Source organism: Nelumbo lutea, chromosome 8 (genome assembly GCF_056320005.1).
Source record: "Nelumbo lutea isolate HS-2025 chromosome 8, American lotus-T2T, whole genome shotgun sequence".
Classification (NCBI taxonomy): Eukaryota; Viridiplantae; Streptophyta; class Magnoliopsida; order Proteales; family Nelumbonaceae; genus Nelumbo; species Nelumbo lutea.
In genome coordinates this window covers 58344705-58367465 of record NC_142691.1, presented here as the reverse complement: position 1 = coordinate 58367465, position 22761 = coordinate 58344705, and the positions used below count along the sequence as shown (strand labels likewise).

The window sequence follows — 22761 nt, the reverse complement described above, 5'->3', positions numbered from 1 at the left end:
CTTAGGTACAATAGAAGGTTTTGACCAGGTGTGGGGAGTGGGAAGGAGTCCCAATGTCCCAGGCGTTAGGTAGTAACTTCCTGAGCTAGGATTTAGTGATGTGAATCGACCTGGATCTATTAGTAATATCACTCGGCAGATTCCATAATGAGCCCGGATTCCTAGGTCTTGGACCTTTCTGTGCATGTAACGTACCAATACACTAAAGTGGAAACAACAAACTCAAATAGCCAAAACAGACGCCAAGCAAAGCATCCACAATGCTCCATTCCTACAATGGAGAACACCTGACCAAGGTATTCTTAAACAAGTAATATTCCCATTCCAACCAAAACATGAAGATAAAAAACCTTAAACAAATCGAGTTGGAAATATGGTAAATCTCTGGACTAATCTTTTCAACAGGCCACTTCCACAACTTCATAGACACGTATGAAATGTTGAGAACTGCCATGAAGTGCAGCCTTGCTGAATCCTATCATTCTACAGATTTATCTATAAAAGTAACCAGGAATGTACATAACATACCCACTAGATAGACAAAAGCTCATGTCCAAAAAGTATAGGGGGCTTACCTTCAAATAAATAATGAAAACCAACTCGTAAAAGATGACACCAGTCGACCTAGCCGATACATGACATGTTTTGAGGAAAAGGTGATAAACAAAAATAACGACCACAAATGACATTACCCAGTAGTAAACCAGTAAACATGGGGTTGCTGCAAATACAACAACTTGACACTGATCATGATAACTGGTAAGGCAGAGTAACTTGACAACCGCTGCAACATGACGATGACAAGACTGACTTTCAGACACCCATATTGAGCAAGCCGGACGAAGACTCTGGACCTTCTCAACCCTCAAAAGTGTACTAGTACTCACTGGAACAATAGACAACTATGAATCAATGGAAAGTACAAAAATAATTTGAGGAAAGAAAGAAGAGCAACCACTCCAGATCATTAATAAATGATGATTGTAGTTTATGTTTAATGAGTTTGTGAGATATACAAAGAAGAGAATGATGTGAGAAGCCAACAATTTAAAGCAACAAATGGATGTACACAAACACATCTCACAACAAACCTGTTCATCTTCTGATGATGATGGTGAAGGGGACTTGTTTGTTTCAGATGGTTTTTCTGCCCCACAATTCTGTCTATTGCACTTGGTCCTAAATGGATAATTTATATTGTTACATTTCTCACACTTCCAGCTACCCTCAGGCATCTTTTGTTCTGCAAGACAAGTAATTCATAGTAAGAAGGAATATCGGGATATCAAGACAGAAGAAATGACAATTTACCAGTGAAAAGAAAAAAAAAATACTTACTAGAATTTTTCTCAGATTTAGCAGCCTGCATAAGAAAACAGAGGCTCAGTAAAATGTGAATCAAGAAAAACTTGGTCTAAGGGGGGGGGGGGGGAGGAATAAAAAATGCTGCTTGACATTTTCTCCAACAAAATAAGCAGTACAAACCTGCGTCCCAGGTCTTGGGGTATTGCACTTCCTCATGTTGCAGACTGTTCTAAATGAAAAGTTAACATTCCCACATTTGGGGCACGTCCAGTCACTATCACGTGTTGTATCTACATAGAGGAATAAAAGGAGTTAACAAATACAAAGAAATGCAACAATGAAGAATCTGCAAAATGCATAAACTAAATTGTTGCCTACCTGCAGGCGGCTTCTGAGGATTCTCATCTGGAAAAACTCCTGGCCTTGCCCCCTATACCAAAGTTGGAAATTAAAAACTCTGACAACACACAGATACACAATATTTCATATCTAAGATGCCAAATGATGCAGGAGCACGAGGGGCCCACATGTAACCCTGCTAGCAGCTGGTTCCTAGAGGGGGCCAACCTACTTATTCATCTTTGTTTTCTTATTTTTCTTGAGTTATATATCCCATATGGGCTTTATAGTTGTTTGTTAGTGTTTGTCTTTTATTTTTAAGTTGAGTCATGTGAATCCTTAAGTTGGGGTATTTTGGTCAAATTAAGTGTTAGATCGCCACTTTGCTTGGAGGCAGCTATAAAAGCCTCAAATCATTTTTGTTGCTTTCAAACCCTAAAGATTTATACTATGCACTGAAGTGATGATTTCAGCCTTAAAAGTGGATTGCTCTTCATTCCAGCTTTAAGTATATTGTTTCACTTCAAGATTTCAACACTTCTCTTATTTCCGTTATCTACTGATTTTATATATCTGCTACATCAGATTTGGTAATCAGAGCTTAAGATACTAGATCTGAACCATGGCAGCTCGTGGTAAAGGGACATGGAGGTAAAGGAAACCAGGTTCAGCAAGGGGAAATGTTGGAGATGAGAGGTATGATTGAAGACTTTTCACGGGATGTATAAGCCTTGCAGCAGCGAAAGCGAGCAGAAACCTGCATGGAGATTTCGGAAGGCGACCATGGACCTTCAGACAGGAAGGTAGTGTTAGAGATGAATTGAGGTTGAGGAAGAGAATCCTCTCCATTGGCCTAACAATGAAGAGGTTGAACATGGTGTGTTGGAAAAATGGTTGTGGATTGGGAAACCAGCATGGAAAATTACTTTGAATGGAAGCCAATGGCCAAGGAACGGAGGGTGTTGTTTGTGAAACTAAAATTGAAGGGTGTTGCATTTCGATGGTGGAAGTGAGTTGAAGAGAAATGTTTTCACATCAAGGGAAGTAAAAAATTAATACATGGGAGCACAGTAGGCAAAGATGAGGAAGCAACTTCTACCAGCTGATTCCACCATGAAGTTGTATGAGAGATTCCATTCATTGAGGCAAAAGGGGATGACAGTAGGAGAATACACATCAGAATTTAATATCTCTGTATCCAGGTTCTTCTTAACAAGAGCAATGAGCAACTAACAACTTGTTAGTTGAGATGAGTGTAGTGGGACTGTTTAGTCTTGAAGATGCTCGACAATATGCCTTAATGGCTGAAAAACAAGTATTGCATTATAGTGCAAGAGTGCTGTTAAGGGTGCTCGGAGTGAGCAAACAGGTGTTAAAAATGCGAAAGGAGTTAACACCATTGGTTGGACAACTGTGAAAAATCCTATTGGAGTTGGTAAGGGTGAGAAAGAAAAAGAACCAGCAAGGTTCAGCAACTCCAACTGTGCAGATGGGAGTACTTCTAAAGGTGGCAGCAGAAGCAGAAGAAGAAGAAGAAGAAGAGACATTTACCCAGCTCAAGGTGAAAGCTCCAGTGCATACATCATTTTGAGACCACTTGTAAGGTTTTGTACCTTGTAAGGCTTTGTAGAAAATCAGCTCGAATGTACACATCATTGAGTTGCCAGGAGGCACTTCAAATAAGTCCTATCTTTAATGTTGCTGACTTATATCCCTTTTGAGGGATTTGATGGAGAAGTGCAGATACCAAAAACCATGTTTCAACAGCTCCGAATAAGCTACCAAAAGTGATACAAGATGTTTTGGATGTGAAGGAGGTTCGATCTAGAAGGGGAACCACCTAACAACGATTTTTAGTGAAATGGTTGGGAAAATCAGCCACATATACTGAGTGCATGAAGGTGTTCTTGCCAGAGTAAAGTTTCCAACCCAGGGAGGTTGATGCAAGAGCATGTGGGGCTCATGTGTAACCCCACTAACATCTGGTTTCTGGAGGGGGCCAAGTATTCATCTTTGTTTTCTTATTTTTCCCGAGTTATATATCTTATATGAACTTTATGGTTGTTTGGTAGTGTTTTAGTTTTTTATTTTTAAGCTGAGTCATGTGACTATCACATGAGTCACTTAAGTTGGGGTATTTTGGTCAAATTGTGTGTTACGGTGTCACTTTGCTTGGAAGCAGCTATATTAGCCTCATATCATGTTTGAACTTTGTAGAAGCTTTTTGCTGTTTTCAATCTTTAAAGACTTATATTATCCACTAAAGTAGTGATTTCAACCCTAAAAGTGGAAAAAAATCGAGCTTTTCACAAGCTATTCAAGCTCGGCTAGTAAGGTTTACGAGCATAATACATGCATACATGCATACATATATACATATTAATAAATAAGTTTTATTATATGTATAATAACATTTCATATATATAATATTTTTATTTTTATGTATAATAATAAGTAATTTTTATAATTCTTATTTTTTGGCATGTAAAATAAAAATTATTTTTATATTATCATAATAAATATTATATATATATAATACTTTCCTTTTTATATGTATGATAATAAATAATTTTTATAATTCTTAATTTTTTTGCATGTAAAATAAAAAATGAGTTTTGTATGTATAATATTTATTTTTTATAGAAAGCTTGGCACGCAATCGAGCTTGAGCCGAGTCAAGCTTGAACATACGAGCTTTTGAGCCAAGCCAAATTCGAGTCAAGTCTCTAGCATAAATCGAGCTCAAGCTTGAACCCAACATTTTTTTTCGCAAGCCGAGCTCAAGTAACCAGATATTCGACTTGGTTCGGTTCAAACCCACCCCTAACTGAAAGTGGGTTATCCTTCTTTCCAACTTCACGTGTATTGTTTCACCTCAAGATTTAACACTTCTTGTTGTTCTCTACCAATTTTATACTTTTGCTCCATCACCAAAACCTTCTGGTTCTTTTGTACCACACCCTGCCCCGCCGTCTTTCATGAACCTTTTTTGTGTATGTGTATTTCTTGAGAAGAGGGAACAAGGTGATTATGGCCCAGATATATTAGTGACTCTTGGAACTGTAAGGCTTTTAAAATATTTTAGAAGTGTCACTCCCCCCTAGCTAGGTTTGATGATAAAATACACCACGTTGTGATCTTTAGTTTTAAGGATCATGTGCAAGCATACTAGCTAGCTGTATTTTGAAATGTAATGCATGTATACACAATAAAAGAGTTCATAAACCTCCCAAGTATTGGTGTCAATTCATTTAACTCCCCTCCCCACTCACTCACAGGTTAAAGTATCTCCTCTCATAGAGAACTCATCATCCATCAGCCTTCTATATCAATGGTACTTTTTTTGGATAATTGCTCCTGTATCAATGATCTTGATCAACCAGTACCTAATTTTGTAGTATACCCTTCTCAATCTAATTAAGAACCTATTGTGAACTCCATCCTCCTTCTCAATCTAATTACATGTAGAATCATCATCCACCCACACCACAAGCTACATAAAATTAACTAAAACCCCAAAATGATCTAAAGTGAAATAAAAGAGCGAAGGGAAAGAAAGAAAAGAGAAAAGGAACTATTTAAGAACAAAACTAACAAGCAACCATAGGAAAGCAGCTCATGCAACTATTTAAGAACAAAACTAATTAACATGCCTCATACATACCATAGCAGTGTGACCCATGGGCAAACCCAAGCCATATCGGTCCATTAGAGGGGCCATACCGTACATCCCACCTAAGAAAGAGAAGAAATCATAATCAAGGTAACCCTACCAAATGCATATATTGAAAAAAACAAGATATGATAAAGAAAAGAATAAGGTACGGGGGCAGAAGCAAGAAATAAAAATGACAAGCTGATTTTTCATAAGCAACAGTAAATAGTAAATTTAAATACTCTAAAAAAGCCTTGCTAGTGGAAAGAAATGCAATGGTAAAAAATAAAGAGAGACAGGAAAAAGGAAAGGAAAGAAATTAAAATGGCAATTACCAGTTCCCAGCATAGATCCACTAGAATATGGTGGCGGTCCAGACAAATGCAGTGGTCCATAAGGGCTGCCAGCTGAGAGGCGGCTGCCATAGTCATAATGATATCCAGACCCCCCAGAGAATGGAAGATCATAGGGAGGAAGAGATGTTCCACTAAACAGTGAAGAGCCATATGGTGGAACTCCCAGGTACATAGAAGAAGGTGCACCTGAACCTAGATAGGCTGCTGATGAGGAGTAACTTTGAGGGGCTTGAAGTGGCTTCGTAGCAGATTTCTGAAAAGTAGTGGTATAATTAGGTGCAAATTCATAAATAAAAAACATCTTTTACACCTTCTATCAATTGGATAAAGCAAGCCATATAATTTTTTAAAGTAAGCAAGCCATATGATATTCAACATGCCTAAACACATCATTAACTTTCTTGGCATGAAAAATGAAAGTTAAAAGAAAAAAAAATATCAAGAAAGGACACCCAAAATAGCAGAAATCAAAATTTGTCTGATAAGAATTAAACACCTGTTTCAAACTTAACTTGGAGCTTTCAGATACAAAATGATGGTATCTTCAGAATATTACCAAATAAAATTAGGCATGTGCAACCTATGTTACCCAGATACAGCAAGGACAGGGCTAAACATGGAATTCAATACTGATTTTACACTATAAATTGAAGTTTTTTTGGTAAGTAAATCATTAAATTTCATTGAAAAATATAAAGATATGCATTGTTACAAGCACCCCACAGGGAGGCACAAGATGCAACCTCACTGTTAGAACAGAGCTAGTACAGATACAGAATTACAATTGCACCTAATACATCTGATCCCTAATCACCCCTTGCTTAGCTAATGAATCAGCCAAAGCATTAGCCTACACTTAGATTCATCTGTTGTGTTAACCAGTGAAACTTCTTTGTTTCATTTCTATAACACCAAATCACTGAGCCCAGATCTCTCAACCAACCTACCACCACCTTGGGGTCCCCTTCAATTACCAAGTTCTCCAAGTTCCAAGTCTTTTGCATTCTGACACCTTGTAACACTGCAAACAGTTCAGCCTTTAAAGAGTCTATCCCTACCGGTCCTGAAGAAAGTGCGAGTATGATCCCTTCTGTGTTCCTTATGACTCCCCTCCAATTCCTGAAGGACCTGGATTGCCTTGACTGCTCCCATCAAGGCTTAATTTCAGAAAACCTTCAGGAGGAGGTGTCCACACCAGCCTTGGTCTGATCTTCTGCACTGAACTAGATGCCACTGAAAACCTATTCCTCCAAATATCAGCAAAGGAGAATTGTCTAAGAGATCCAGAGTTAGTAGCTAATCAATTGCTGCCCCAGTTAACAAGGGCAACAATGAATCAGATATATTAAGGAGTAACTACTTAACCAGATACCAAAGTTCTAGAATAATAGTAGACATTCTCAAGTTTTAAGTCTTAATGGCTCATCAACAGTGACTTTAAAAAGGTTATGCCTTTTCCACAGGTAATGGCCATTGATTCTATTTGTTCTTTTTGGTTTGGAGCATCAATCTGATTTTAGCAGCTGCAGGGACAGGTCCATGAGTTGTTTTTCCTAGGTTGTTGCTTGGCCCGGTGTTTATATTGCAAAGCCATTTTTTTAACCAACAAAAAATGGGTTCTGGCAGGGGAAAGTTACAAAATGTGAATAAACCTATTCATTCTTCTGTAAGATTATTCAACAACAATCTTGGTGAATTTGAACTTTAATTCTTCAATGTTCTTGACCAACAAATTAATGCTAAATAACATAATGTACCTTTCATACAACCAGCTGTAAGAAAAACAACATTAAGATGAACTATCGTTAAATCAGGATTCCAATTTGTTCAGAACAGCAAAGGGAGGAACAATTCCATTTCTCCATAAAGATGTAAATCTATGTAGAGCAAGCAAAAGCCAATACCAAAACTAAAGTTTTTCTCTGATCAAAACTTCAAGACAAACAGGGGCACGCAAAGCATGCTTGGAAATTTTTCTTGCAACATTGAAGCACTTTCATAACAGAGCTTTACAGGAAAATTATCTTGCACAAATGGAGCACCCATAAACAAAATATTTAGGAAAATTGAAAAATGAAATGTCACATAAAATAAAAAAGACTATACACAGAAAAATAGAAATGCCATATTAGGATTGTTCCAAGCAAAAATAAGCCATCCAGTCTGTGACTTGTACATGAATGCCACTAAACCCAACATAAAAGAAAACAAATAAGTGTATAAAACTCTTAATGATGAACCAAATTAACCAATGTATATATCACATCTTCTTTGTGATAATGCTGTACTATAATAATAGTTAGCTCATGGCCTTTGTTGCTGGACTCATGAATTTTTTGCTTGGCATGGACCTCAATCAATAATGAGATTATGGCAAATTAAACATGGCTTACCGAATTATGATCAGCTGGCCTGGATTGAGTACAATTACGCATATTGCAGGTCGTCCTAAATGAAAAATTGACATTACCACAACTTGGACATGTCCAATCATCTTCCCGACGACTACCTAAAACGACAACATCCCAGTATAACAACAGCACATAAGTATAAATGGATTACAGTATACAAATATGACACCCAACATTTGGAAACAATTCTTCATAGCATATGGTAGTCCGGATACAACCAACATATTTAAAATGACATGTGAGAATCAGACTCAGCTAACCTAACTGTAAGTGTTCAAAGTACTGCTCATAATCTTTTTTTTTTATTCTTTATTAATAATCAATAAAATTTTCAGTTAGCCATAAAAAAAACCACAGGCTCAGCAAAACATTTTATACAGAAATTAAGGGCACAATACCAAAATGAAGATGAAGAATACAATACCAAATTAGACCTATTTTTTATTGGCAAAGGATTTTACTGATAACCAAGGATTGAAGTAATGTATCACACCATATTGTATGATACATATTGGTTGTTGGAACCAAGTGATAGACTAAAAACTAGGAATTAGGAATATCTGTCGATTTTAAATAATAATAGTAGCAAGCATGCAACAACGGCTGAAAGATTGGCATTAAAACATAGAGTACCAATGCTTTTAATTGCTTGATACTGAATTTGTGGTATTGAGTGTATTGATACTTGGAACCTTGTTGGTAACAAGAGATGCTTACAACAAGGACAAGAAAAGAGGGGGCAAACGAATCAGCAAACACCTCAAATAAAGGTTATAAAAAAAACCAGCAAATTAGAGAAACTATGAGGAGAACAGGATATGCAAGATTAGAACAAGGGAGAAGGATCACAAAAAGAAACCTTAAATATTATGGAAAGATTTCAGGTGTTCAAGACATCTGGCACAAACCTAGCCACCCTAAAGTTGATGCTTTGTGTTGGGAAGTGTATTATGGAAGGATTACTACTACTATGGACAATCTACAAAAGATAAGGCATTTTCTTTTCTTATCTCCAAACTAGGTTTGCCTTTGTAAAGCTAATGGGGAGAATTGTTACCACTTTTTTTTACAAGTAAAATTTCATTAAAAGGAAAAAATGAATACAATCTAGGTAGGTGATAAGGTAGCACCTAACAACAACAACAAGTACAAAAACTACCTATCTTCAATAATCAATAATACAATTTTGTAACCCCACCACCTCCCATAGGCTTTCTCCTAAGTCTTCTCTCTTGACCAGAGAAAACTCTGGTAAGATCAAAGCCCAATCTACAAAAGATAAGGATTACTACTACTATGGACAATCTACAAAAGATAAGGCATTTTCTTTTCTTATCTCCAAACTAGGTTTGCCTTTGTAAAGCCAATGGGGAGAATTGTTACCACTTTTTTTTACAAGTAAAATTTCATTAAAAGGAAAAAATGAATACAATCTAGGTAGGTGATAAGGTAGCACCTAACAACAGCAACAAGTACAAAAACTACCTATCTTCAATAATCCATAATACAATTTTGTAACCCCACCACCTCCCATAGGCTTTCTCCTAAGTCTTCTCTCTTGACCAGAGAAAACTCTGGTAAGATCAAAGCCCAATCTGCAACAGAATTGCCAACAGCTGCCACCAACTTGTCCAGCTTCCATTCCTTGTCTTCGAAAAATCTTCTATTCCTTTCCTTCCAAATATTCCAGCAAATAACAAATGAAGGCTCCAGATTATTCTAGCCATCCTCCCTCCTCTGATTCTTGGCCATGAGGAAAATTTTTCAGGTGTCCTTGGCTGAAAATTTCTAACACCAAAGATAGACGAGATGAGGTTCCACAAGAACCCTGTGATTTTGCATGTAAAAAAGAGACGGATGATTGATTCCTCTTCTTCTCTATGCAAGTAACACATGTTGGCCATACTGAAACCCCTTGTCTTCAAGTGATCCACTATCAACACACTACCCATAGCTATTAGCCAAGCAAAAGCTTCCACCCGAGTGCACCAGGTTACTGCATAACCCAGATTTCATTCTTCACTCCTAAATCAAAAATTTCCAGCTTCATCTCTTGTAGCATTAACACATCTGGATTGAATTTTCTCACTACACTCCTTACCAACACCCTTCTTCTGTCTCTCAAAACCCTGACATTCTAGGATAGCAACCTCATTTCCAACTCAACCTCCACAACCATTTATCTATTTCTTCAAATAACATCCAACTCAACCTCTTCTCCTATCTCCGATTCCTCTCCCCCTACCCAATAACTTTTTTTATTATTTTTTTCTTCTCTTTTGTTTCTTTCAAACTACTCAATTGCCCTTCTAACCACCCTCTCCCCTCCCAAAAAATAAAACAAAATAAAACAAAAACCGAAGAGATTTACGCACCTCCACCTGTCTCTCCATAAGCTTCTCAATTTCCACCCTCTTCTCCCCTAAACCTCCCTCTTTTGAAACCTCCTCCCCCTATAGGGCCACAAACTCCTCGCTCCCCTCCTTTATCCCTTCTCCCAATGCCTCCAGCTCTCTCATCTCCCCCTTCCCACCACCATCATCTTTAAATCCTTGATTATTATTCTTCTTTTTCTATTGTAAACCCTTTCCTACTGTCCACAACTTTCTTCCAGATTTTAAATCTTTCTATTTTTTTTGTTTCCCCTCTCACCCTCATCTTCAGCTCCAATTATCTCCTCCTCCCTTATCCTATTGACTTCTTCCAATGTTTTTGAATCAAACAGTTTATTCAAACTTACCTCATTATTCAGACAAGCAACAATCTCTAAACTAAAGATCTTGACCCAGGCTCAGCAATCTCCTTTCTTCCTATCGTTGTTGTAGTCCACCTGGTTGGCATTATCTTTCTCCTTATCGCCAATCCCTGCATTCCTTTTTCTTGATAAGTAAAGCGATTTTATTAAATAATAAAGATAAATGGAGTACAATGATAACGTCTCCCTCAAGAGGCGTGAGATGCTGCCTGCAAAAACCCTCAAAGTTACAACATAGCCCAAAAGAGTTGTCAATCCCGATGCACCCCTTGCTTCGCTAGACAGTCTGCCATCCCATTTTCCAATCTTCTTTCCCATTGAAAACTGGCAGAGATATTTGTAGTTAGCCATTTAAATCTCCTCAATGCTCCCCTAAATGACCAGGTCACTTTCTCTGGATTATTCAGCCACCCAATTACTAATTTAGACTCACCTTCAATTAATATTTGTTCAATGTTCAGCTCTCTAGCAATCTCTACTCCTCATAGAACTGCATGGACTTCCGCACTAACTGAATTAGGGGTGAGCAAAAAAACCGAAAACCCGAACCGGCCAAAAAAACTGACCAAAATCAAACCAAAAAATCGGTTAACCAAACCGATCGGTTCGGTTTCAGTTAACCAATATAAAAAACCAGCGGTTAACCGAACCGACTGGTATACATATATTTCTATATATTTTCTATATTATAAATTAATAAATATGCATTATATAAAAATATATATTTATAATTTAGTATTATATATTTATATATATTTTTAAAATATATATTGTAAAAATTAAAAAACTGAAAAACCGATGGTTAACTGAACCGGTCAACCGGTTAACCGACTGGTTTTGGTTCTGTTTTGGTTACCGGTTTTCCAAAAACCGATAGTACCGGTTTGGTTAAAAAAATCCCCACGGTTCGGTAACACAGTTTGGTTGGTTAACCGAACCATGAGCACCCCTAAACTGAATCCATCTCTCCAATAGGACCAAAAAACAAAGCGATTATTTGTCCTTGTGCATCTATGAAAACTCCCCAATCCCTAATGGCCCTGGATTGCCTAGACTGTTTCAATCAAAATTTAGCTTGGTGATACCTTCAATTCCTACATTCCTCAACACTCTATTCCCACTATCAGTATCATGCTATTGACATTACACCATAGTTGGCAAGATGATTTGGCTCGAAGAGATGCCAACCTGTCCACAATCAAAACCGTGATATTGAGAATCCACCACCTCTTCAAACACTAAAGCTCTTCTCAGTTTCTGGTCGATTGATCGTGCATTGGTTTCCCCATATTTCTTTGCTTCACCGCCATCACTCGAGACAATCTTCTTTCCTCCTTCACATCTCACAATCACCCAAACCCATTCATCATATAAACTCTCTCGACCTAAATTTTTTCATTTGTCCTTATGTTTACTCCTACCAATCAATCCAACTATCTTTCCCGCAAAAGCCCCTAAGCACCCGCAACCACTTGTGCTGGTTGAGATTCTTAAACCCCTTACCAAAATTCTTTAAGTGGTGGCCACCACATTTAAAATGCTTTGTGTGAAAACCACATACTACATGTTGATCTTCTAACTTCTTAAACCTCACCTCCTCCGCATGGACATCTCTCGCTTGTCCACCTATGCTCAAATCACCCATGTGTCCATCTCTTAATTTCTCCCCTGCCACCTCATCATTTTCTTCTTCCTCTTCTCCCACAACCCAACTGTTCAACTCCCTATCCTCCCCATCCCATCCTCTAGCCTGCTACATGAAGCCTCTATGCCTGTATTACCTCCCACCTGCCCCTCATCTCCCCTGCCACCTCATCATTTTCTTCTTCCTCTTCTCCCACAGCCCAACTGTTCAACTCCCTATCCTCCCCATCCCATCCTCTAGCCTGCTACATGAAGCCTCTATGCCTGTATTACCTCCCACCTGCCCCTCATCTCCCCTGCCACCTCATCAGTTTCTTCTTCCTCTTCTCCCACAGCCCAACTGTTCAACTCCCTATCCTCCCCATCCCATCCTCTAGCCTGCTACATGAAGCCTCTATGCCTGTATTACCTCCCACCTGCCCCTCATCTCCATCTTCCTCAAGATTCTTCTACTCTTCCATCAAACCCTCCTCCCCCACTCTAGTTCTACATGCTCTATAAATATATACTGAAATATAAAAAGTATTTTGTTCTGTGTAGCAGCATATATCTAAAAATATTCACCAAGTGACATTTTTAAAGAAACAAAAAGATGACAAAAAAAAATAAAGAAGAAAAATATATTAGTATCAGAATCAGGACAACATAGTCATAGTCAGTGTATTAGTTTTTTTTTTTTTTGAAGAATCAAGAAGAAAGAAAATTTATCAAAAGAAAAGGTTACATCCTGTATCACATTGGTTGTCTAGATGACACACCTATGCTCAGATCACCCATGTGTCCATCTCTTAATTTCTCCCCTGCCACCTCATCATTTTCTTCTTCCTCTTCTCCCACAACCCAACTGTTCAACTCCCTATCCTCCCCATCCCATCCTCTAGCCAACCAATGTGATACAGGATGGACACATGGGTGATCTGAGCATAGGTGTGTCATCTAGACAACCAATGTGATACAGGATGGACACATGGGTGATCTGAGCATAGGTGTGTCATCTAGACAACCAATGTGATACAGGATGTAACCTCATCATTTTCTTGTTCCTCTTCTCCCACAACCCAACTGTTCAACTCCCTATCCTCCCCATCTCATCCTCTAGCCTGCTACATGAAGCCTCTATGCCTGTATTACCTCCCACCTGCCCCTCATCTCCCCTGCGACCTCATCATTTTCTTCTTCCTCTTCTCCCACAACCCAACTGTTCAACTCCCTATCCTCCCCATCCCATCCTCTAGCCTGCTACATGAAGCCTCTATGCCTGTATTACCTCCCACCTGCCCCTCATCTCCATCTTCCTCAAGATTCTTCTACTCTTCCATCAAACCCTCCTCCCCCACTCTAGTTCTACATGCTCTATAAATATATACTGAAATATAAAAAGTATTTTGTTCTGTGTAGCAGCATATATCTAAATTTGTCCCTATGCATCTCTAAAAACTCCCCCAATCCCTAATGGCCCTGGATTGCCTAGACTGTTTCAATCAAAATTTAGCTTGGTGACACCTTCAATCCCTGCATTCCTCAACACTCTATTCCCACTATCAGTATCATGCTATTGACATTGCACCATAGTTGGCAAGATGATTTGGCTCGAAGAGATGCCAACCTGTCCACAATCAAAACTGTGATATTGAGAATCCACCACCTCTTCAAACACTAAAGCTCTTCTCAGTTTCTGGTTGATTGATCGTGCATTGGTTTCCGCCATCAGTCGAGACAATCTTCTTTCCTCCTTCACATCTCACAATCACCCAAACCCATTCATCATATAAACTCTCTCGACCTAAATTTTTTCATTTGTCCTTATGTTTTCTCCTACCAATCAATCCAACTATCTTTCCCGCAAAAGCCCCTAAGCACCCGCAACCACTTGTGCTGGTTGAGATTCTTAAACCCCTTACCAAAATTCTTTAAGTGGTGGCCACCACATTTAAAATGCTTTGTGTGAAAACCACATACTACATGTTGATCTTCTAACTTCTTAAACCTCACATCCTCCGCATGGACATCTCTCGCTTGTCCACCTATGCTCAGATCACCCATGTGTCCATCTCTTAATTTCTCCCCTGCCACCTCATCATTTTCTTCTTCCTCTTCTCCCACAACCCAACTGTTCAACTCCCTATCCTCCCCATCCCATCCTCTAGCCAACCAATGTGATACAGGATGGACACATGGGTGATCTGAGCATAGGTGTGTCATCTAGACAACCAATGTGATACAGGATGGACACATGGGTGATCTGAGCATAGGTGTGTCATCTAGACAACCAATGTGATACAGGATGTAACCTCATCATTTTCTTGTTCCTCTTCTCCCACAACCCAACTGTTCAACTCCCTATCCTCCCCATCTCATCCTCTAGCCTGCTACATGAAGCCTCTATGCCTGTATTACCTCCCACCTGCCCCTCATCTCCCCTGCGACCTCATCATTTTCTTCTTCCTCTTCTCCCACAACCCAACTGTTCAACTCCCTATCCTCCCCATCCCATCCTCTAGCCTGCTACATGAAGCCTCTATGCCTGTATTACCTCCCACCTGCCCCTCATCTCCATCTTCCTCAAGATTCTTCTACTCTTCCATCAAACCCTCCTCCCCCACTCTAGTTCTACATGCTCTATAAATATATACTGAAATATAAAAAGTATTTTGTTCTGTGTAGCAGCATATATCTAAAAATATTCACCAAGTGACATTTCTAAAGAAACAAAAAGATGACAAAAAAAATAAAGAAGAAAAATATATTAGTATCAGAATCAGGACAACATAGTCATAGTCAGTGTATTAGTTTTTTTTTTTTTTTTGAAGAATCAAGAAGAAAGAAAATTTATCAAAAGAAAAGGTTACATCCTGTATCACATTGGTTGTCTAGATGACACACCAACAACATAAGTACATACTTCAATTACATGTCCAGAACATTAAACTGAGAATACATCTACATTACAAGGCTGTAACTCAAGTGAATTCCAGAAATTTTCCAATAAATCAACTTAGGAGGCTTGATCAAAATCTAGGAGCCCAAGGACCCACTCTGATATCAGATTGGACACTGAAGCTATCAGGTATTCTATATTGTTGGCCCTTTTCTCAAACACTCTTCTGTTTCTCTCCCTCCAAATAGACCAACATATTGCAAAAGGGATGCAGCTCCAAACAATATTGGCTTTCTTACTTCCTCTGAACTATGGCCACATAGCAAATATTTCTGCTGGATCTAACGGCTGGAATAAACACATCCCAAATAAAAAGGAAAAGAACTTCCATGTGAAGCTCGCTATGCTGCATGTGAAGAACAAATGGAACACAGTTTCTTCCTCCTCCTTGCATAAATAGCACCTGCTTGCCATATGAAATCCCCTAGATTTCAGATGATCAGTAGTGAGGATGCTGTCATATGCCACCAACCATGCAAAGGCCTCTACCCTTGGGGGTATTGGATTCCCCCAAACTCCATTTATATGGACTGAGTCCCCCTCTTCTTTGATTAATGCTTTGTAGAATGACTTAACTGTGAATCTGCCCTCCTTACATTCCTTCCACCAGAGACCATCTTCTGCACCTCCTAAAATGTTAGTTCCTTCTAACTTTTCCAACAGTAGTATACATTCTTCCACTTCTTGATCTAGTAAAGGTCTTCTAAACTTCAGATTCCAGATCAGTTGCTCCCCTCTCCACTCATAACATTGAGCTCCCCTCACTTAACTTCCCTATCTCCAGCCACTCATCTTCCCAAAACCTCAACCTTGAGCCTTCCCCCACTCTAAATTTGACAAAACTCCTGAATTCTTGGTTAAAGCTCATAATTCCTTTCCAGAAACTCACCCCATAGGATCTCCTAACTTCCTTTGATTCCCATCTAAATCTTATCACTCCATACTTCCCGACAACCATCCTTCTCCACAAAGCCTCCCTCTCTCTCCCTTGCCCAAACCTCCACAACCACTTCCTTATAACTGCTTTGTTCATCAGCTTTACCCTTCTCAGCCCCAACCCCCCCCCCTTTGGTTTGCATACCTTTTCTCACTTGACTAAGTGGAATCTTTTAACTCCCCCTACTCCTTCCCATAGGAAGTCTCTTTAAACTTTTTCAATTTTCATGGCCACTTCAGTAGGAATCCTTAGCAAAGAAAGATAATATGACGGTAAACTAGCCAAAACACTCTTAATGAAAGTGATTCCTCCTCTTGGCAAATTGCTAATAGATTGATGGTTATCCTGAAAAAACTATGATAGCGGAAATCCAAAATAAAATAGATCTCAAAGAAACCAAGACCGAGCATACCATCAGTTCGAGCACGCTTGGTTGATGAAGAATTTCTGTTATCCACCTGAAAAAAAGAATCATTAGGAAAAAGCGCGGTGTACGATAACTCTCATCATTTTCAAAACCAAAACCGATGAACGACGCATTGCAACGTATATCAAACTATTAATAACAGGAAAAAACAATAACAACACATTGGATCAAATGAGGCAAGAATCCCGAGTTCTGTATTCGAAAAACCCCTAATTTGCTAAAGAATAAACTCTCTCGAGCGCACCATTGAAGAAATAAAAGAGATGAGGGATGGAGACAGAGAGACTTAAAGATCATCAAATTCAAAGTTTGCAGCAATGCAAACACGGTTGAACAGGAATTATCTAGCCAAGAAATGACTGGAAAGGAGACAAAATTTGCAATGAAAGACGCGGCTTTAGAAATGATGCATAAATTTGGCAGATAATGTGTAAAACAAAAAAATAAAATAAAATGAAGACGGTTCGACTGTCATAATCTTAGAAACAAATGGAATGAAATTGAAAGATAAGGAGGGAATAATTCGAAATACCTGAGACATGGCTGGAAGAAGATTTCCTTGGAGCGAAGGATCTGGACTCTCTGTCTTAGACAACAAACAAGAAAATGAAGAAGAAGAAACACTACGAGACGCCGATAGATAATGGTTTCGACGATCTAGGGTTTCGGTGACGAAAGGAATGTAGTGCAAGGGATGGGTGGTGCAGTCATGGTCCTTAGGATGACAACTGAAGTTTTGCCGTTAAGCCCTCAACTGTTTGATTAGAACATCCCCCAGCGCCCGATGCTTCTGCTTGTACAGAACAAAAGGGAAGCACGAACACGACCATCCCCTATCAGGGGTGGCAATACATTTACCTGGGGTGGGGTGCACGTCGGGCCGGGTTAGGTCCAATTGAAGTCGACCCAAACCCGATCCGACCTATGAAACCTTCAATCCTAACCCTAACCGAAAGTTGGGATTGGCTCTAACTTCTCTCCTTCCTTTTTATCAAGTATTCTTATTTTTTAGGGGAAATTCCTTATTAGTACCTTGTACTTTGAGTATAGTGTCACTTTGGTCCCCAAACTTTAAAATGCAACAATTCAATATTTGAATTTTCAGATTGTATCAATACAGTACCTATCGTAAATCAGCTGGTTAAGTAACATTTGAAAAAGATATAAATGTCGTTGAAGTGTCATTTAATTTTCTTTATCAACCATCCAAGCGTTGGTAAAAAAATTAATAATCATAAATCCTTGCCTCATTTATTCAAGAAAGTTGGGGTCCAAAACGCCCATTGAGATGTGACCTAAACTTTCTTTAATAAAAGAGACAGATTTATGATTGTTAATTTTTTGTCAATGTTTGGATGGTTGATAAAGAATTTTATATGATACTCAAAGGGCATTTGTGTCTTTTTCAAATGACACTTAACAGCTGGTTAACGGTAGGTATTTGATTGACATATAAAGTTCAAATACAGAATTGTTGCATTTTAAAGTTTGGGGACCAAAGTGACACTAGGCCCAAAGTACAAGGTGCTAATCGGGAATTTTACTTATTTCTTATAGATTCAAACGTTGAAGTGAATTCAGGGTCTGTTTGCTTCACAATTGGACCCAAATAATCAAAATTAGAATTGCAATGGTCTATTCCACTCATTTGTTATCGAATTGGAATCAGAATTGGCTGGAATGAATTATCATTCCCATAGAAGGGAAAGGAAATGTCATTCCATCAAGAATGGGAATGGAATTCCAATTCCACCCAACCAAACAAATGGACCATTCCATTTCCAATTCTGGACCCCTATTATGGATGTGTTATTAAATATTTTCTTTTAAACTTAAAATTGTTATCATACATGTATACATTCATGCATATAGATATATAATTTCATGCAAACATTAGATGCATAGTTTCACGTACATACATATATAATGTTTATATAACATTTATACATACAAATATGAAGCTAAGGGCCAACTCATAACAACCCCAAAATGAAACCTCACCTGGACCCAATTTGATGTCAAAACCCAAAAGTTATCGAACCAAACTCAATCAAATTTCTATTCAACCCTTTGCAGATGGGCATGCTTGCTGGTTCAAAGGTAATCTGATTGGTATTTCTCTGTTTTGTTTTAGAATGGATTATGAAAGAGTGGAGTGCAAAACATCTATTTCAACAATATTTTTCAAAAAAAAAAACATATATTTCAACAACATTGCAATAGTAAAAATCTACTTGGTCATCAACAACGCATGTATACTTGTTTGCTAGGAGTTGGAGCTTCTTTTCAAACTGTATATACATATTCTTCCTTGGAAAAGCTCACTAGATCACCGGGCCACTGGTTCAACCATTTAGTCCCATCCGAATCTAAGAGATGGCGAACTGAGATTCCCTTGATCAAGGATTGTGAAGTGAAAACCTGATTGATGACTATAAGCACTCAATTAATGTGATAGTTATTTTGGATCTTACACCTTTGTTTTTGTCATGTTCTAACAATAGAGTTGGAATTTCCCACGAACAAAACACGTTCCAACAGCCTACCAAAATGATCTCATACCGCACATTTCACCATGACGTTGGTAGGGTACTGGAACGTACTTTGTTGGCAGGAGATCCGGACTCCTAACAATAGTCATCACTATTCACCAAGCCATCATCATCATCATCTAAGCCTTGCCCCAACTATATGGTTCAGCTACATGAATCCAATTTCACCGTTCCATTCTGCCGAGTGCCAAATCCATGATTAAATTTTGGATGCATCTATATTTGCAGGAAAATTCTATGATGCCAGAAAGACATGATACCAGAAAGGCTTTGAGCAATCATACCCCCCATGAATTTTGGTAAAAACCCACCTGATTGGTTCCTACTTTTATCAGATTGGTTGATTGGTTGTAAGTTTTTTTCAGTATAATGACTTTCCGGCATCATAGTCGAACCCATATTCAACCAATAACTGTGTTACTTGATCCAGAGATGCACACACCTTCGGATTCAGCTGCTGTGGCGGATCCTGAACCTCTTTGCACTTCTGCCTGCTCCAATACTGCCCACTCCAGAGGGAATTCAGGTTAATTGAATGGGATGGCTCTTCAGCTGGCTGTGAATCAATGATAATGCCCCACGCCAGCTATAAAATACATGGAACCACAGTTAAAAGTTAAATAGTTATGGGTCCCATGTATTTTATTATTGGCATGGAGTTTTATCATTGGTTCCCCAACCTGCTGAACAGCTATTGCATTCAGCTAATCCTTTCTCCTTGAGAGCACAGATTGGGTTCTCACCCAGTTTCCATACCTCAAATGAGGAAAATGACAAACTATAATACTGGGATCATTATCACTAACAATGGATTAAATGTTAATAGAAGAATACATAGAAAAGATAAATGCCTAGTACATGATAGCTCTGTATCTTTGCTTTTCCACATGAACAGCGCAAGCTTTCCACTAGGATTCTAACACCTTTAGTAGAAGTTACTATCTCAAATTGATAAAAAAAAGTTACTATCTCAATGATACATTCAAAACCACCCTGAACCTATTATCGAATAAACAAGTCAGTTTTGCTTTGAAGACAATTAATGTGACCATCAAATTGAGGGATATATGCAAAATTACTTTGACCATACAACGCGTTGTAATGAAAGAGAAATCTTTCAGTGTTGGTTGCTTGCTTTCTGAAAGAGAAATCTTATCCTGTATGGTTTACTTGAGCATGGTTTATAGTTTAAAGGAATCTGTATGGGCTTTGTAACGGCTATAGTAGTGCATGTACTGATGCAGGTCATGCTTTTCATGCTCAATTCTCTTCACAAGATCTTCCTTGTATCGACCACAGCTGTGACCACTGATACTAGATCATGCATAGTCCCGACCAGTAGCTCCACCACACAGACAACTGCATCAATATCAAGAAACAATGAGCATCAATTTCATTATAGTCAAGCAAAATCCTAATAACAGGAGAGGTAGTAGCTGATGGTAGAAGTCTGCAGATTAGATGCAGAAAGAATGATGCAAACAAGATGCACTAGACTGTCAAATGTCAACCTAGTAGGGAAAAAAACATAAGCACATTCCCTTCTGAGAATGCATCTTGGTTCTGAGCTAGATGACCCATAGATGGAGCTGGAAGCCCTAGATTGCTATCACATCAATTACATTATACCATTGATTTGTTATGTAAAATATCAAAACTGTCATCTTTAAAGATAAAAATTGAACAGTAAACAATTATAAGGGCCCTTGTTCAATGTTGGTCCTTGTCATAAGAGGACCTTTGAAGGGGTGAACCAAATATTGACCTAACCTTTGGCACTTTCTTCTAAGGCTGGTAAAATTGTTATTTTATATCAAGAACATTCTTGTAATTTTTAAATAATGTACCTTGGGGAAGTTGGGGGATTATGGTGAGTATTAGTAAAAAAGGTCTAAGGCTCATCTACTACTTATGCAGATTTCAATCTACTGGAGCCCCTCTCTACCCCTTGCCATGGACCCCTCCCCCCAGCCCCCCCCCCCCAAAAAAAAAAAAAAAAGAAAAAAGAAAAATGGTTTTATTCAAAGAACATTCACATAGAAATCAGAATCAACTGCACTTTCAAATACTCTACTGGATCCATTCTTTTAGGACATTCACTTTGAGGGGCTGTTGATTCATAATTTCAAGTTTCAACAAATAAGGCAGACCTATGGCTGAATACTTAAGCAATTAGCCTGCAACCTTTTAAGGGTACGAGTGTATCATAAATACATGGTACTCCTGGTTAGGCCATGAGCAACCATAGACAGATTTGGTAGCTTACACATCATAATGGAATTGGGAATGAAAAATCCATCATGAGCTTCCATGCTAGATAATACTCAACCACATTGCAAAGTGTAATTACCAACAAAAAATAGAAACAAAAGGGCTATGGATGGCATAGTTGATAGAATGCAAATCAACCTAGACCTGGATGAGCTAGTGGGCAATAAGCCAAAAACATCAATTCTAGAGAAAATGCAAATTTGCATGAGCATGGAATCTTAGTAAAAATTTAACTGTAAGTTCACATTAGGAAAGCAATGAAAGTACTTGGAAATCTACCACAAGATCTTGCATAAAATCACAAACAAAAATTACAAGTGAAAAGAACTCTCACCAAAATGCTTGTCCACAAATACAGATCACTAAATTGCAGCTTCCATTTTTCTCAACTGATTTGTGACATCTTGGGAAAGGCTTTGTATTTACTGCCATCCAATTAACAGTTTATGAGTTGTCCTGGCACTTCTTGGTCCAAAGCTCCCACATCAGGCAAGAACAAGGTGAATGTGCCTCTGCTGAGAAACTGAAATAGAACTGTAGCCCACAATGACATTCAATGTCACAAAACTTATCTCCCTCAACACGTATTGCATTACCACAATCAGGAACACTGGGGCACCTTTTTACCATTTTATTGTCCTCAATAGATGATTCTAAAAGAAAATGTTCAAATCGCTAAGCAAAATCAGGATGCTTTGAACTGACTAGATTTCTTATTACAGCATCACAAATAGCATTGCACTTGTGTGCCATGCACCTAATTCACCTACTCTGACCCTCGTTTATCTTCACAATGAAATGCTCCGTCCAACCTATTTGCAGAAGCCCAAAAATTAAAAAGATTCAATAATCTATCTTTGCATTCATATGGCTATTTTTTGTTCCCTTGTTTCAAAGTAAAGCAAAAAACAGAATATTCTTCATTGTATTACATGGATATCCTTACCAAGACTTGGGGTTAGAGGTACAAGAGTTAATAATAACTAATCCAAGCAGATTTTTTAATTAGTTTATCTGTCTATGCACATTAGAGCAATCAGAACGATAGTTATTCAAACTTGAGATGAAGGATTCCGTGCTTTCTATCCAAAGGCTTTGAAATGTTGCAACTAATCAACCATAACTGCTTGCCATGGTGATATTGCAGAAGCCATGACCACAGTTCATTGTT

At 38.4% G+C, this 22761-nt stretch overlaps 1 protein-coding gene and 1 pseudogene across 1 annotated transcript; both read right to left on the bottom strand.

Moving 5' to 3' along the window:
• Positions 1-550: 550 nt before the first annotated feature.
• On the bottom strand, positions 551-17748 carry LOC148844393 (ranBP2-type zinc finger protein At1g67325-like). Its single transcript, XM_088957650.1, has 10 exons — positions 17300-17748; positions 16753-16798; positions 8049-8164; positions 5635-5908; positions 5309-5379; positions 1684-1735; positions 1486-1595; positions 1339-1363; positions 1092-1243; positions 551-886 (listed from the first exon to the last, which is right to left on the bottom strand). Exons 1-10 carry the CDS (start codon positions 17306-17308, stop codon positions 884-886), a joined length of 858 nt encoding a protein of 285 aa, XP_088813776.1. The 5' UTR covers positions 17309-17748; the 3' UTR covers positions 551-883.
• Positions 17749-19680: 1932 nt separating this feature from the next.
• LOC148844392 (putative E3 ubiquitin-protein ligase ARI2 pseudogene) lies at positions 19681-22358 on the bottom strand (annotated as a pseudogene).
• Between the last annotated feature and the right edge of the window lie 403 nt (positions 22359-22761).

What these genes read in the sequence shown, in the direction of transcription:
- LOC148844393 (XM_088957650.1), bottom strand. An exon ending in CAAGCGTGCTCGAACTGATG is followed by an intron (nt 8,165 to 16,752) that starts GTATGCTCGGTC and finishes TTGTCGTTTTAG; the next exon opens with GTAGTCGTCGGGAAGATGAT. An exon ending in CCCCAAGACCTGGGACGCAG is followed by an intron (nt 1,364 to 1,485) that starts GTTTGTACTGCT and finishes TTTCTTATGCAG; the next exon opens with GCTGCTAAATCTGAGAAAAA.